The following is a 14,114-nucleotide window of genomic DNA, read 5'->3' as shown; positions in this document are numbered from 1 at the left end:
CCGCACGTGCATCAACACAGTAGCAGCGCCAAGCGTGCGCCTGTGTCATAAGTCAAGGGCTGGTTTGGACATCTGGTCCGGACTGAAGGACGTGCCAACAATTTCTGACAAGTCTACTGTCACTGCATATGATACTGCCCTCAAAGCAGCAGCGACAAGCGTGCGTCTGTCTGTTAAAGGGTGGTGTAACCCTCAAAGTGCGCTGCACAAACAATAAAAATATTCTTTTTTTTTTTTCTGTCTTTGTGAAATGTGTGGGCTGTAGCCGCACCTGCATCCTTAAAGCAGCAGCGACAAGCATGCGTCTGTCTGTTTAAGGGTGGTGACACCCTCAAAGTGTGCTCCACAACCAATAAAAATATTCTTTTTTTTTCTGTCTTTGTGAATTGTGTGGGCTGTAGCCGCACTTGCATCCTCAAAGCAGCAGCGACAAGCGTGCGTCTGTCTGTTAAAGGGTGGGGTAACCCTCAAAGTGCGCTCCACAAACAATAAAAAAATTCTTCTTTTTTTTTCTTTCTTTGTGAAATGTGTGGGCTGTAGCTGCACCTGCATCCTTAAAGCAGCAGCGACAAGCGTACGTCTGTCTGTTAAAGGATTACATCGGTGACAGCATCCAAGTAGGCATGTCAGACAGTCCGTACCTGTACTGGCAGGAAAAAGAAGCAATTTGGAGGTCCCTGTACAAACTGGCTCTATTTTACCTGAGTTGCCAACCCTCCAGTGTGTACTCCGAAAGAGTGTTTAGTGCAGCCGGGAACCTTGTCAGCGAAAGGCGTAGGAGGTTGCTTCCACAAAATGTGGAGAAGATGATGTTCATAAAATGAATTATCAACTCTTCCAGGGAGACCAGCCTCCAGAACGTACAGATGGACCTGTGGTTGTGGCTTCCAGCAGGGACGAATTAATAATCTGTAATGATGAGGATGTACACAACACTGAAGAGGGTGAGGAATCGGTGGATGAGGAGGATGAGGATGACATCTTGCCTCCGTAGCGCCAGTTTGTGCAGGGACAGATTAATTGCCAGCTTGTTTTGTGGGGGCCCAAACGAACCAATCATTTCAGCCACAGTCGTGTGGCAGACCATGGCGCTGAAATGTTTGGTTTGTTAAAGTGTGCATGTCCTGTTTATACAACATAAGGGTGGGTGGGAGGGCCCGGGTGGGTGGGAGGGCCCGGGTGGGTGGGAGGGCCCAAGGACAATTCCATCTTGCTCCTCTTTTTTTTCTTTGAGTTATGTACTTTTTGGGGCCTAGATTTTCAAACTGCCATCCTGTCTGCTACTGCAGTGTCACTCCTAGATGGACCACGTGTTTGTGCCGCCCACTCTTATCTCTTAGCATAGTCATCAAGCTACCTCGGTGCAACCTTTTGGATATAAAAACACTATTGTGAGGTGTGAGGTGTTCAGAATAGACTGGAAATGAGTGGAAATTAATGTTATTGAGGTTAATAATAGCATAGGAGCAGAAAAACCCACAAATTCTGTGATTTTAGCTGTTTTTATGCTTTTTAAAAAAAAAATACAGATCCAAAACACAAAACCCAGAACCCAAAACACGGAAGGGTGGTCTTGGCAAAACCAATCCAGATCCAAAACGCGAAGAAAGATCCAGATCCAAAACCAAAACACAAAACACGAAAAGTGGCCGGTGCACACCCCTAATATATATATATATATATATATATATATATATATTTATTTATAGATATATTAAAATTTTTAACATTTTTATTTTTAAGACCGCCCATAAGGAAATATTGCTTTGGGTACCAAATTTGCTAGGTCCGGCTTTGAGTGCAAACATTAACAGCAGAGATGCAGAAATAATAAGAAGATCCTCAGCAATACAGTATATTGCACAAACATAAAATAATACAAAAATAACCTCACATTTTGGATGACCCAACAAGACATTGATTTCTGAAAAGAAGGAACAAATACTGTTAGATATTAGGCTCCAGGCAACAATAATATATATATATATATATATATATATATATATATATACATCTAATACTGGTGTACCCTATCACTCTAATACTGGTGTACCCTATCATTCTAATACTGGTGTACCCTATCATTCTAATACTGGTGTACCCTATCACTCTAATACTGGTGTACCCTATCATTCTAATACTGGTGTACCCTATCACTCTAATACTGGTGTACCCTATCATTCTAATACTGGTGTACCCTATCACTCTAATACTGGTGTACCCTATCATTCTAATACTGGTGTACCCTATCATTCTAATACTGGTGTACCCTATCACTCTAATACTGGTGTACCCTATCACTCTAATACTGGTGTATCCTATCACTCTAATACTTGTGTACCCTATCAGTCTAATACTGGTGTACCCTATCATTCTAATACTGGTGTACCCTATCATTCTAATACTGGTGTACCCTATCACTCCAATAATGGTGTACCCTATCACTCTAATACTGGTGTACCCTATCACTCTAATACTGGTGTACCCTATCATTCTAATACTGGTGTACCCTATCACTCTAATACTGGTGTACCCTATCATTCTAATACTGGTGTACCCTATCATTCTAATACTGGTGTACCATATCACTCTAATACTGGTGTACCCTATCACTCTAATACTGGTGTATCCTATCACTCTAATACTTGTGTACCCTATCAGTCTAATACTGGTGTACCCTATCACTCTAATACTGGTGTACCCTATCACTCTAATACTGGTGTACCCTATCATTCTAATACTGGTGTACCCTATCACTCCAATAATGGTGTACCCTATCACTCTAATACTGGTGTACCCTATCACTCTAATACTGGTGTACCATATCACTCTAATACTGGTGTACCCTATCATTCTAATACTGGTGTACCCTATCACTCTAATACTGGTGTACCCTATCACTCTAATACTGGTGCACCCTATCACTCTAATACTGGTTTACCCTGTCACTCTAATAATGGTGTAACATATCACTCTAATACTGGTGTACCCTGTCACTCTAATACTGGTGTATCCTATCATTCTAATACTGGTGTACCCTACCACTCTAATACTGGTGTATCCTATCATTCTAATTCTGGAGTACCATATCGCATATCACTCTAATACTGGTGTATCCTATCATTCTAATACTGGTGTACCCTACCACTCTAATACTGGTGTACCCTATCACTCTAATACTGATGTACCCTGTCACTCTAATAATGGTGTACCATATCACTATAATACTGGTGTACACTATCACTCCAATAATGGTGTACCCTATCACTCTAATACTGGTGTACACTATCACTCCAATAATGGTGTACCCTATCACTCTAATACTGGTGTACCCTATCACTCTAATACTGGTGTACCCTATCACTCTAATACTGGTGTACCCTATCATTCTAATACTGGTGTACCCTATCACTCTAATACTGGTGTACCCTATCATTCTAATACTGGTGTACCCTATCACTCTAATACTGGTGTACCCTATCATTCTAATACTGGTGTACCCTATCACTCTAATACTGGTGTACCCTATCACTCTAATACTGGTGTATCCTATCACTCTAATACTTGTGTACCCTATCAGTCTAATACTGGTGTACCCTATCACTCTAATACTGGTGTACCCTATCATTCTAATACAGGTGTACCCTATCACTCTAATACTGGTGTACCCTATCAGGCTAATACTGGTGTATCCTATCACTCTAATACTGGTGTACCCTATCATTCTAATACTGGTGTACCCTATCACTCTAATACTGGTGTACCCTATCATTCTAATACTGGTGTACCCTATCACTCTAATACTGGTGTACCCTATCAGGCTAATACTGGTGTACCCTATCACTCTAATACTGGTGTACCCTATCACTCTAATACTGGTGTATCCTATCACTCTAATACTTGTCATGTGGTTCACAGCTACATACATGTTGGCTGATGGCTCTTCTATTATGTAAACTGAGTTTTCTATAATAAAGTCTTTTGCAAAAACAGAAAATACTGAGATACTATTTCTAGTTTGCTCAGGTTCTTACCAGGTAACTGCAGCAATCCAATGATCCTGATGCCTCTGTCAAGAAGAAACACAGTGTTTTTGGCAGGATATCAGCTCTTCTTCAGATAAAATCTGGTTCACTAAGCTGACACTCCCAAGTCTAGGACAGGGCTAAGAGTTAATTGTTCTCCTCTCTCAACAGCTAATACAATGCCCATGTACCAGCTCTCACAGCCCAATCAGGATAATATGACACTCTATATGTTGCAGTTTTTATCCTGACTGAAAACTTCAGTAACAAGACCATCCTCTGTTCTGTATAATATCCACTTTCACAAAGAGATCAATATCCCTGTAACATTCCTATATATGAAATATTTAGCTTTTTTATCCTACTTTAGACTCACAACTAGATACCCCATAAATAAAGTATTTCACTTAATGTCATCATCCCTGGCATTATTTTATCATCATCATAATCACCACCACCACCATCATCATCATCATCACCACCATCATCATTCTCATCACCATCATCCCCATCACTACCACATCATCATCATCATCATCATCATCATCATCACCACCATCATCATCATCACCACCACCATTATCATCATTCTCATCAGCATCATCAACAGCACCTCCATCATCCCCATCACTACCACATCATCATCATCATTATCATCACCACCATTACCATCATTATTATCAGCATCATCACCACCACCACGATCATTATCATCATCATCATCATCATCATCATCATCCTCATCACTACCATCACATCATCATCATCACCACCATCATCCTTATCACCACCACCAGCATCATCATCATCATTATTATCTTCACCACCATTACATTCATTATTATCAGCATCATCACCACCACCACCATCATCCCCACCACCACCACTTCATCATTATAGTAATCACCATCATCACCTCCATTACCATCATTCTCATCAGCATCATCACCAGCACCACCATCATCCCCATCATTACCACCACATCATCATCATCATCATCATCATCATCATCATCATCATCATCATCACCTCCATTATCATCATTCTCATCAGCATCATCACCATCATCCCCATCACTACCACCACATTATCACCATGACTACCATAATCACTATCACAACCCCTATTATAATCATCATCATCTGCACCTCCACTGTTATTACCAACACCTTCGTCACTATCACCATCATTACCACCATTATTATTATTTATCTCTGTATCTAATCCCACTAACGATCCTGTATATTTGTTAAACTGTAACATCTAAAGAAGCAGATTCTGATGTGAATTGTTCCATAGTCTCTATGAAGAGCTGTATAATATAGAATCACCATAGAAATAAATTATAATGAATGTTACTACTAACAAAATAATAATACTCATAGTTAAAACCTCTTACTTCATATCCCTTCCCCAAAAGCCTCCTTACTTGTACCAAGGCTACTGAATATTCCATTACCATGCCATACTTGTCATACACCTGTACACTTTGCTCTCTCCTATTACTTACTGCACCTCCCAAGTGTTACTCAGCCTTAGCACACGCTGACTAACCTTGTGCTACTTAGCTTCTTACCTTCATCAATCCCATTGCACGCCTATCGATTGTGGCTGCTACGCCAATCCTTAGGAATGATATTACTAATGCTGCCAGGCAATGGACTGATTGTGATTTTTATTTATGATAACATTTAAAATAAATTGTCTTATGTACAAAGCCATCTGCAATATTTCACCTGTTACATTCTGTATCTTCTCTAAACTCTTTATATCTCGTTATACTGTATCTATCATCACATACAGTACACATGCACCTCACTGATTAATGATGTTTACATTAGACCATGTACCTGCAGCTAGGAAATCTTTAATCCGCTCCAACTTCTGATGGACCATTTGTGGCTGTGTCTTCTCACACTGAGTGACAAGGATCAGATCCTGGGAATACTCCATAATATCAGGTTGCTGATGCAGGATGCGATGCTTCTCCTCAAAGTCACTCTTGTCCAGGTCATCTACCACCACGATGACATTCCTCTTACCTTTACGGTCAAAGTATCAGACAGAGCACAACAATTAAAAACTGGGAAAGTTCATTTGGTTTTAAGACAGATTTACAACATATGAGCTGATTCCTGCAAACGTCTACATATTAAACATAAATGACAAATGTTTCCCGTTTGTGGGCATGAAAGGAGCAGTCGTTAGACTTTCTAGAAGTGAATCCTTTAGTTTAGTATATTTATAGAAAAGTCAGGAAACAAAAAAACCGTTGCCCTCAAGTCAAGGAAATAAAGAGATGAAATATACATCTTCTCTATGCCTAATATACACATTTTCTTCTGTACTAGAAAGAATTCTGTAAGGAGAACATTTCTCTTTGTTCACAATTCAATAGGATAGGATAATTACAATTTCCTATCACTGCATAACATGGCAATAAGAAATTAATTAGCAGGGCAATGTATCAAAGCACTTACGCCATTACTTTACTATGAGGTTGGGAGCTGGAATTCTTACTCCACATCTGTGGTCATCAGATCACGGATATGCAAGTAGCAGATAATGGACAGTGGCCCTTCAGATCGCCATCCTGAAAACCGTTACGCAAGGTACACATAACTAAAACGGCTAACGCCATATAAAGATAATTAGTTATCAGGGCCATGGTCTTGAAAGCTTAACTTTTGTGGAGAAATCTACAGGAAACTTAAGGCCTACCTTAGACCATAAATATGATGCAACCATACTCCCCATCGCATCAGATGGGACCACGCCAGGCTGATCTTTACTTGACATGGTCGCATCTGATGCGATCAGCCAGAAACTCCAAATGGACGGCTGCTGAAAATAATCTTCCAGCAGTTGCCAATCTCAGAGGGACCTCCGGACCTCTCTACATCTGTGCATCATCCACCAGTGTGTGCCGACCACTGATGATCGCAGTGTAAGTACTGGTGCATCTTGCTCCCAGTGTATACCCGGAGTCTTTGCCTCCAGCATATTTCTGGTGGCTGCAGCGAGTAGCAGCCACTGGTGACATTCATATAAACAGCAGCACCTCTGTCCAGCAGGGCGTCACGAATATCAAAGCATATTGATGTTTTTGATGTATCGGAACATCAATATTAATATTTTCAATATTTTTTTTAATGTAAGATTTAATTAGTATCAGTTTATTCTACATATATTGTGAGGATCGATTCTGTGGCTTTGATATATTGATATCATATTAGAGAAATAGCCCCTGCCTCCTGGGGGTAAATTTACTAAGAATCGAGATTGGTCGAGAGGCCAATCTCGGGTGATTTAAGGGTTGATTTTCATCTCGCAAATTTACTAAAGGTAAAGTCGGGTGAGATAGAGAGAGATTTCTCTCTTCTCACTCGTAAAACTTGGGAGAGATAGCTAACTCGATTCAACTCACCATCGGGCAAATTGGAAGTACTTTTCACCTAAAATATACATCTCTCATATTTACCAAGAATCGAGATGACAAGCTCGGGTGAGATGACGGCAAACTCTCTGCCACATTGAAGTTGTAAACACTCACCTCCACAGCTGTGAGTTTGCCAGAAAAATACACAGATCAGTGTGATTTGTGTATGTTTCTGCCTCTAAATAGTTAAATTATGGTTAATTTTTTTTTTTTTAATGACGTAGGGCCCCTTCCCAAAAGCCTAACCAGCCCCGGACTTGCCAGCCTGTCCTGGTACCTAAAATTATGGGGTACAAAATGAGTAGGGTTCCACTGTAATTTAGGTACCAGCGCCAGGCTGCAGGGCCAGTCCTGGTTTTAAATATAGTAGGAAAAATATTGCATAGGGCTCCCCCTATATTTAAAAATAGCAACGGACCAAACTGACCAGTGTGTAATGCCACAACCAGGGGACCCTATTACCGGGCCTCCAGGGCTAAAGCATTCTCACCCCAAGCCGGTCAGGCCAAGCCGGCGATCTCATGGGAAGTGGAGACCCCCCAAAAAAGGGTCCCCCTTCTCCCGAAACCCCAGCCTTGGTCTGAAGCCTGGGGCTCTTCCCTGCACCCCTGGACTGTGGGTACGAGGTTAATATCGTGTTAAATCAAAGGTGGATCTACAGGTGCCAGCATGCCTACCCTTTGGCACTTGTAGAACTTCAAGTGCCAGCAGGTGCCCGGCACCCGTACCCCACTGTAAAATAAATAGTTAAATAAAGACAAAACACACATACCTTAGACAGTACAAGTTTAATACACACATACATCAATCACACATACTTACGTGTAGCAGCAGGTCGGTCCACTTGTCCAAAGTAGAAATCCGTTTGCATGGCCCTGCAAAAAAGATCCTATACTCACCTACATCCTGGCATTGCTTTTCATAGCATCCATGATCTTGTGAAAACAAAAAAACGACTTACCTGAACCAAGATGAACATATGTAAGTATATGCTGTTACATATACTTATACCTCGCGAAATGACAGATGTCTGAAAGCATCTATTTCTCACGGGCCGCTAGCCAATCAGCGGCTGCTTTACATGTAGCGCAAGGCCCCAGGCTTCAGGCAAGGCCTTGGGTTTCGGGAGAGGGGGGGACCCCTTTTTTGGGGGGTCCCCACCTCCCCTAAGATCCCTGGCTTAGCCTGAGCAGCTAGGGGTGATAATTCTTTGGCCCTGGAGACCTGGTAATAGGGTCCCCTGACTGTGGCATTACACCTCGGTCGTTTTGGGTCCGGTGCTGGTTTTAAATATAGGGGGACAGCTACGCAATTTCCCCCCCCTATATTTAAAACCAGGACTGGCCCTGCAGTCTGGTGAAAGTACCTAAATTATGGTGGAACCCTACTCATTATGTTCCCCATAGTTTTAGGTACCAGAACAGGCAGACAAGTCCGGGGCTGGTTAGGCTTTTTTTTCGGGGGGGGACCCTACGTCATATTTTAAAAAGAATTGAACATGTTTTTACAGGACTAACACACAAGCAGCCTGCACATATCTAGCTTGGGAGAGATTTGCAGATAGAAAACATGGCAATCTCAGGTGAGTAATCTCATCTTCACTTGCAACTTGGGGGAGATATCTCGGTCTGCTTCACCATCGGCCATCTCACTTTCATCTAAACTCTCTTCTTAGTAAATTTGAGAGATGAAAAACGGGAAAATCACCCGAAATTTGGCGATGCAAACTGAGAAATAAAAAAAAAATTAACTCGACCATTCTCGATTCTTAGTAAATTTACCCCTAGAACTTATGTCACCTACAACTTTGCATGTGAAGCAGTAAATACTGTGTTAAAAAAAATATATACTGTATATTTGTTTTAATAAATTTGTGTTGGATAAGTTTTAAAAAACTGAGATTTGGAAAAAATATTAGCCTGTTACTTGGTTATTCATAGAGCTTGTGTGCATCAAAGTCTCTCTTATGTATTTGTGGCTGAATGTGGGTCCAGCAACTGGCTGCTAATGGGACATTTCCATGTAAGCTAAGTTGAGTGAGGGCACGGTGAGGGTTTGTAGACATAATTAATTAAGATACATAGATAGATGCATGCAAGTATGTGATGATAATGATAACTAAGCGTACGGATAGGTGTGGTGCGGTTACCTATATGTCTACAATCCAGCGTACAGTATATGTGAATATCCTTGTTTAATCCCATGCAGGGAATGTAAGTATAATAGAGCCTGACATTTATGCACCTCTATATCACCCCCTCTATATTTAAACCGAGAGGTCACTCTGGTTCATTTTTATTAATGCAACTGCTGCCCTTGTTTCTATATGGTTATAGATATGTTCTCTCCACAGATCTCAGTAGAGGAATAACATACTGTGTATGTGTGAGGATGGTGGAGGAGAGAGGGAAGATGCTGTGAAAATAGGACCCAAAGTCAGAAGTCCTGGGATTCTTTCCAAAAGAGTTGATCCATGCACCCTTACTCACCGGATGAAGACTCCATGATCAAGACACTTCTGGATCAAGAGAGGATTCAGCGTTGATCTAGATTAGAATACTGAAGGAGCATCAGGGACCCATATAGGGAAAGGCCCCATGGAAAAGTGCTTTCCTGGGTCGGCTGACCTGGAGGTCCCTGTGGGGCTCCTGCCTCTTTTATATCTCTATTACAATTTGCATTAGGACGTGGGCGCTGCTAGAGCCAGATACTAGCGTACATGATTTCAGGCACTAGTCACATGGCGCAGCAGATTGTGGGTGCAAGGCTTGTGGTGTATGGGGACTAGGCCAGTGGACCTCAGCAATAAATCCTGACATTAGGCCTGAGCCCGCAGGTGTGAAGTAGATAAGGAGCTCCCATGTAGTGACAAAATTATTGTTTCTTGCCAAAACTGGTGATCTTCTAGGTCAAAGTAGTAAACTGTGTAGTGTACTTAGTAATAAATGTAGTTAGAAGTCTATGAGGCTTAATGTATGGGGCTGGTTCTGAGTTGAAGAAAAAGTATAAATAATGATGGATCTTATGGATGTCAGCTTTTCCGCAACCACCGAGGAAAGAGATCTGTGACTGCGCAGGCACCAGATCAGACTTAAGCAGAGAGAGTTTGTTAGTACATACCGATGGATGCATTCGTCAGTGGACCAGACTACCTGTGAAATGGGTGTTTCTGGGCGCTGACTGTCCCACAGCATTTACATGGTCAGTCTCATGTGAGTATAATGGGTGTGTCGGCAGACTTCAGTGCTCATTCACAGCGTGCGGACAGAGATGGGACATCTGTGTAACCCGGATCCTATGCACCCAGCATGGGGCTGGTGTAAGTCCTGATAGTAATGATGATGGTTGCGGACATAAGAGCAGTGGGCAGGACAGGCTCCCACATGCAGACGTACAGATATTACGTATACACAGCCAGATTCTAGCGTTACCATAATGCAATGAGCAAGGACCAGAAGCAAGAAGGAAAAGTGACCGTCTATGGAAAAGTGGATGACTAAGTACAAGTCCCTATAACAAGCAGTTTGGGAGTCAACATTTCTGGGCATGTTTCACACCTCCAGCAAAACTGCTGTTCAGTAAAGTTAGTCCCCAGGGTCTCAGGGGGGCAGCGCAGGCTGGACCATGTAACAGTATATAGGAAGCTGCAGGATAAACTTCCACTAAACACATGTTTGGGCCCCAGCGATATAGTTTTCCTCCACTGAATCTACATACAATACAATAGCACATTATTGGTGCATATAACAGAGTGTAAAGAACAATATATCGCTACTGTATGTGAGGGGGCTGCACTCACTCCTGTACCCAGGTATTACTGGGAGCCACTAGACAGACTTATTGTGATATAAACACTGAATGAGTCTTATTTCATGTATCTCTACCAGGGGTGTATCTAGGGATCCAAGTGCACCTGGCAATGTAATGTACTGGCGCCCTCCTACCCACCTTATGCAGTGCCCCCAGTAGTTATCCCCCAGTAGTAATCCCCCCTATGCTGCATTGCCCCCAGTAGTAGCCCCCCTTATACAGTGCTTGCAGTAATAATCCCCCCTATGCTGCATTGCCCCCAGTAGTAGTCCCCCCTATACAGTGCCAACAGTAGTAGATCCCAGTAGTAGTCCCCTATACAGTGCCCCCAGTAATAGTAGCCAGTAGTAGTCCCCCTATACAGTGCCCCCAGTAATAGTACCCAGTAGTAGTCCCCCCTATACAGTGCCCCCAGTAATAGTACCCAGTAGTAGTCCTTCCTATACAGTGCTCCCAGTAATAGTACCCAGTAGTAGTCCCCCCTATACAGTGCTCCCAGTAATAGTACCCAGTAGTAGTCGCCCCTATACAGTGCCCCCAGTAGTAATTCCCCTATACATTGCCCCCAGTAGTAGCCCCCCTAAACAGTGCCCCCAGTAGTAGTCCCCTATACAGTGCCCCCAGTTGTAGACCCCCCTATACAGTGCTCCCAGTAGTGGCCACCCCTCATAAATTGCCCCCAGTAGTGGCCACCCCAATATAGTAGCGGGCACCCCCCCATAAAGTGCCCCAGTAGCGGACACCCCCTATTTCAGTGCCCCCCCCAGTAGTGCCAGGCTTAGACACACACAAAGAAAAAAAAAATTCAACTTACCTGGTCCCCGCTGCTGACGCGACCACCGCAGTCTGAGTCCCGGCCCGCTCTTCTCCTGCATGGTAGAGACGTCATGACGTATAACGTCTCTCCCGTCACATGCTGTGGGGGGAGCTGGAACACGGAGCTCATGAGTGAGCTCCTGCCGGCTCCCTCCGCGGACGACGCAGCAGCCAATGAGAGTCTGTCTGACTCTCATTGGCTGGCTGCTATTACAAACACCTGGCGGCTGTCTGTTTGTAAACTGTGTAGGGCAGATCGCTATCACTGCGGTCTGCCCTACACTTGTGGGGCCGAGGGACTTGTCCACCCCATGGCTACTGGTGGCACTGCCGTGAGGCACCCCCCCCTTTGGTCGGCGCCCCTGGCGAGTGCCATCCTGGCCAATGGGTAGATACGCCCCTGATCTCTACCATACAGGGTGATGAGAGAAATAAATCCTATTATACAGCTAAATATGCTAGCGCTGTATAAATACCTGCTAATAAATAAGGACCCCGGGCGATCGATCCTTTACCTTTATTTACAGACAAATGCCTTAGATGCATGTCGTAGATAGAGTCCGTCACATTTGTGATGTTGATCCTCCCTCGGTTCTTGGTGTGATACAGCACGGCGCAGTCGCAGCCAATCGCGGCTTGTATGAAGTGATGGTCATTGTTAGAGATATAGATGGACCTTGTCTCTTCCACCAGATCTTTAAACATTGGGGATCTAAGGCCCTGGATGATCCAATCATAGTCACTGGCGTCAGAACGAGAAAAGATCCCAACAACCCGCCTGGTGGGCTGGAAACAGATCTGTATAGGATGTAATATGATCAGGTATACAGGTGTAACATGGATGTACTATACCACTGGTTCTCAAACTCGGTCCTCAGGACCCCAAACGGTGCTTGTTTTGCAGATCTCCTGACAGAATCACAAGTGAAATTAGCTCCACCTGTGGATCTTTTAAAATATGTCAGTGAGTAATTACTACACCTGTGCACCTGCTGAGAGACCTGGAAAACGTGACCTGTGTGAGGTCCTGAGGACCGAGTTTGAGAACCACTGTACTATACCATGCTATCTGATACAATACTATGATATTATATAGTATATTATACTGCATTTTGTTATACTGTATTGTATACTCTACCATACATTTGCATGCTGACAATAACATATACTATTTGGCACTGCACTACCATGTATTGTACTACACTTTACTGTGCTATACTATGCTAAACACTACAATACTATAGTATATTGTAATATAATATATGATATAGTATAGCATACTATATGGTACTGTCACTTATTGTATATAGTACTATAATGTACCATGCTGTCCTACACCATTCTTATATTGTAGTATTTACTTTACTTTATTTTTATCCTCAATTACACTCAGTGTTTCATTTGTAACTGAAAATTAAAGAAGTGAAACAAATTCAGTAAAGGAACTCCGAAACTAATGATGACATTAAAGATTATTACAAGACAATACTCTAGTTACTGGAGCTGGCGGCTCCACCCCCTAGGTGTGATGTCATGAAGGCTAAGAGCACTTTTACAACACTGCAGGGATCTACTTACTGGAGCTAGTGGCCCCGCCCCCTAGTTGTGATGTCATGAAGAAAAACAACCCTGTTCTGACACTGCATGTCCCTGTGCATTCCAGCATACTAAGCACACCTTAATTATACTACATTATAATTTACTGTGTAATACTGTATTTTACTACACTATTCTATAATACACGGTGCTACACTATACTGTATTGTACTTTACTATATTGTACTATACCATAATATACAGTACAAATGTTATTGTAATACACTGTAATACAATTCTATGATATAATGAATTGTTCTGTACTGTACTATTCTACACTGCACGATACCATAATATACTGTATTAAACTATATTGTAACACATTGGGCGGAATTCAATTGTTTTCGTTGCCCGCATCTCCCGTCTAAAGTGACAGGAGATCGTGGGCCGCTATGCAATTGTTCAAGATTTTCGTCCTGATTGTGCCC

At 42.5% G+C, this 14,114-nt stretch overlaps 1 protein-coding gene across 1 annotated transcript in view; it reads right to left on the bottom strand.

Moving 5' to 3' along the window:
- Positions 1–14,114, bottom strand: part of LOC148477398 (uncharacterized) — a 124,266-nt gene that overhangs the window by 16,937 nt on the left and 93,215 nt on the right. Inside the window, exons 14-15 of the mRNA XM_088456809.1 lie at positions 12,606–12,888; positions 5,845–6,067 (exon numbers count right to left, since the gene is read on the bottom strand). Of these exons, the coding sequence (XP_088312935.1) occupies positions 5,845–6,067; positions 12,606–12,888 (506 nt within the window). The remainder of the gene's footprint in view (positions 1–5,844; positions 6,068–12,605; positions 12,889–14,114) is intronic.

This window comes from Taudactylus pleione, unplaced genomic scaffold, assembly GCF_031769625.1.
Source record: "Taudactylus pleione unplaced genomic scaffold, aTauple2 ptg000720l, whole genome shotgun sequence".
Lineage (NCBI taxonomy): Eukaryota > Metazoa > Chordata > Amphibia > Anura > Myobatrachidae > Taudactylus > Taudactylus pleione.
Note: the sequence above shows the minus strand (reverse complement) of the source record. Positions and strands in the feature narration are given on the sequence as shown.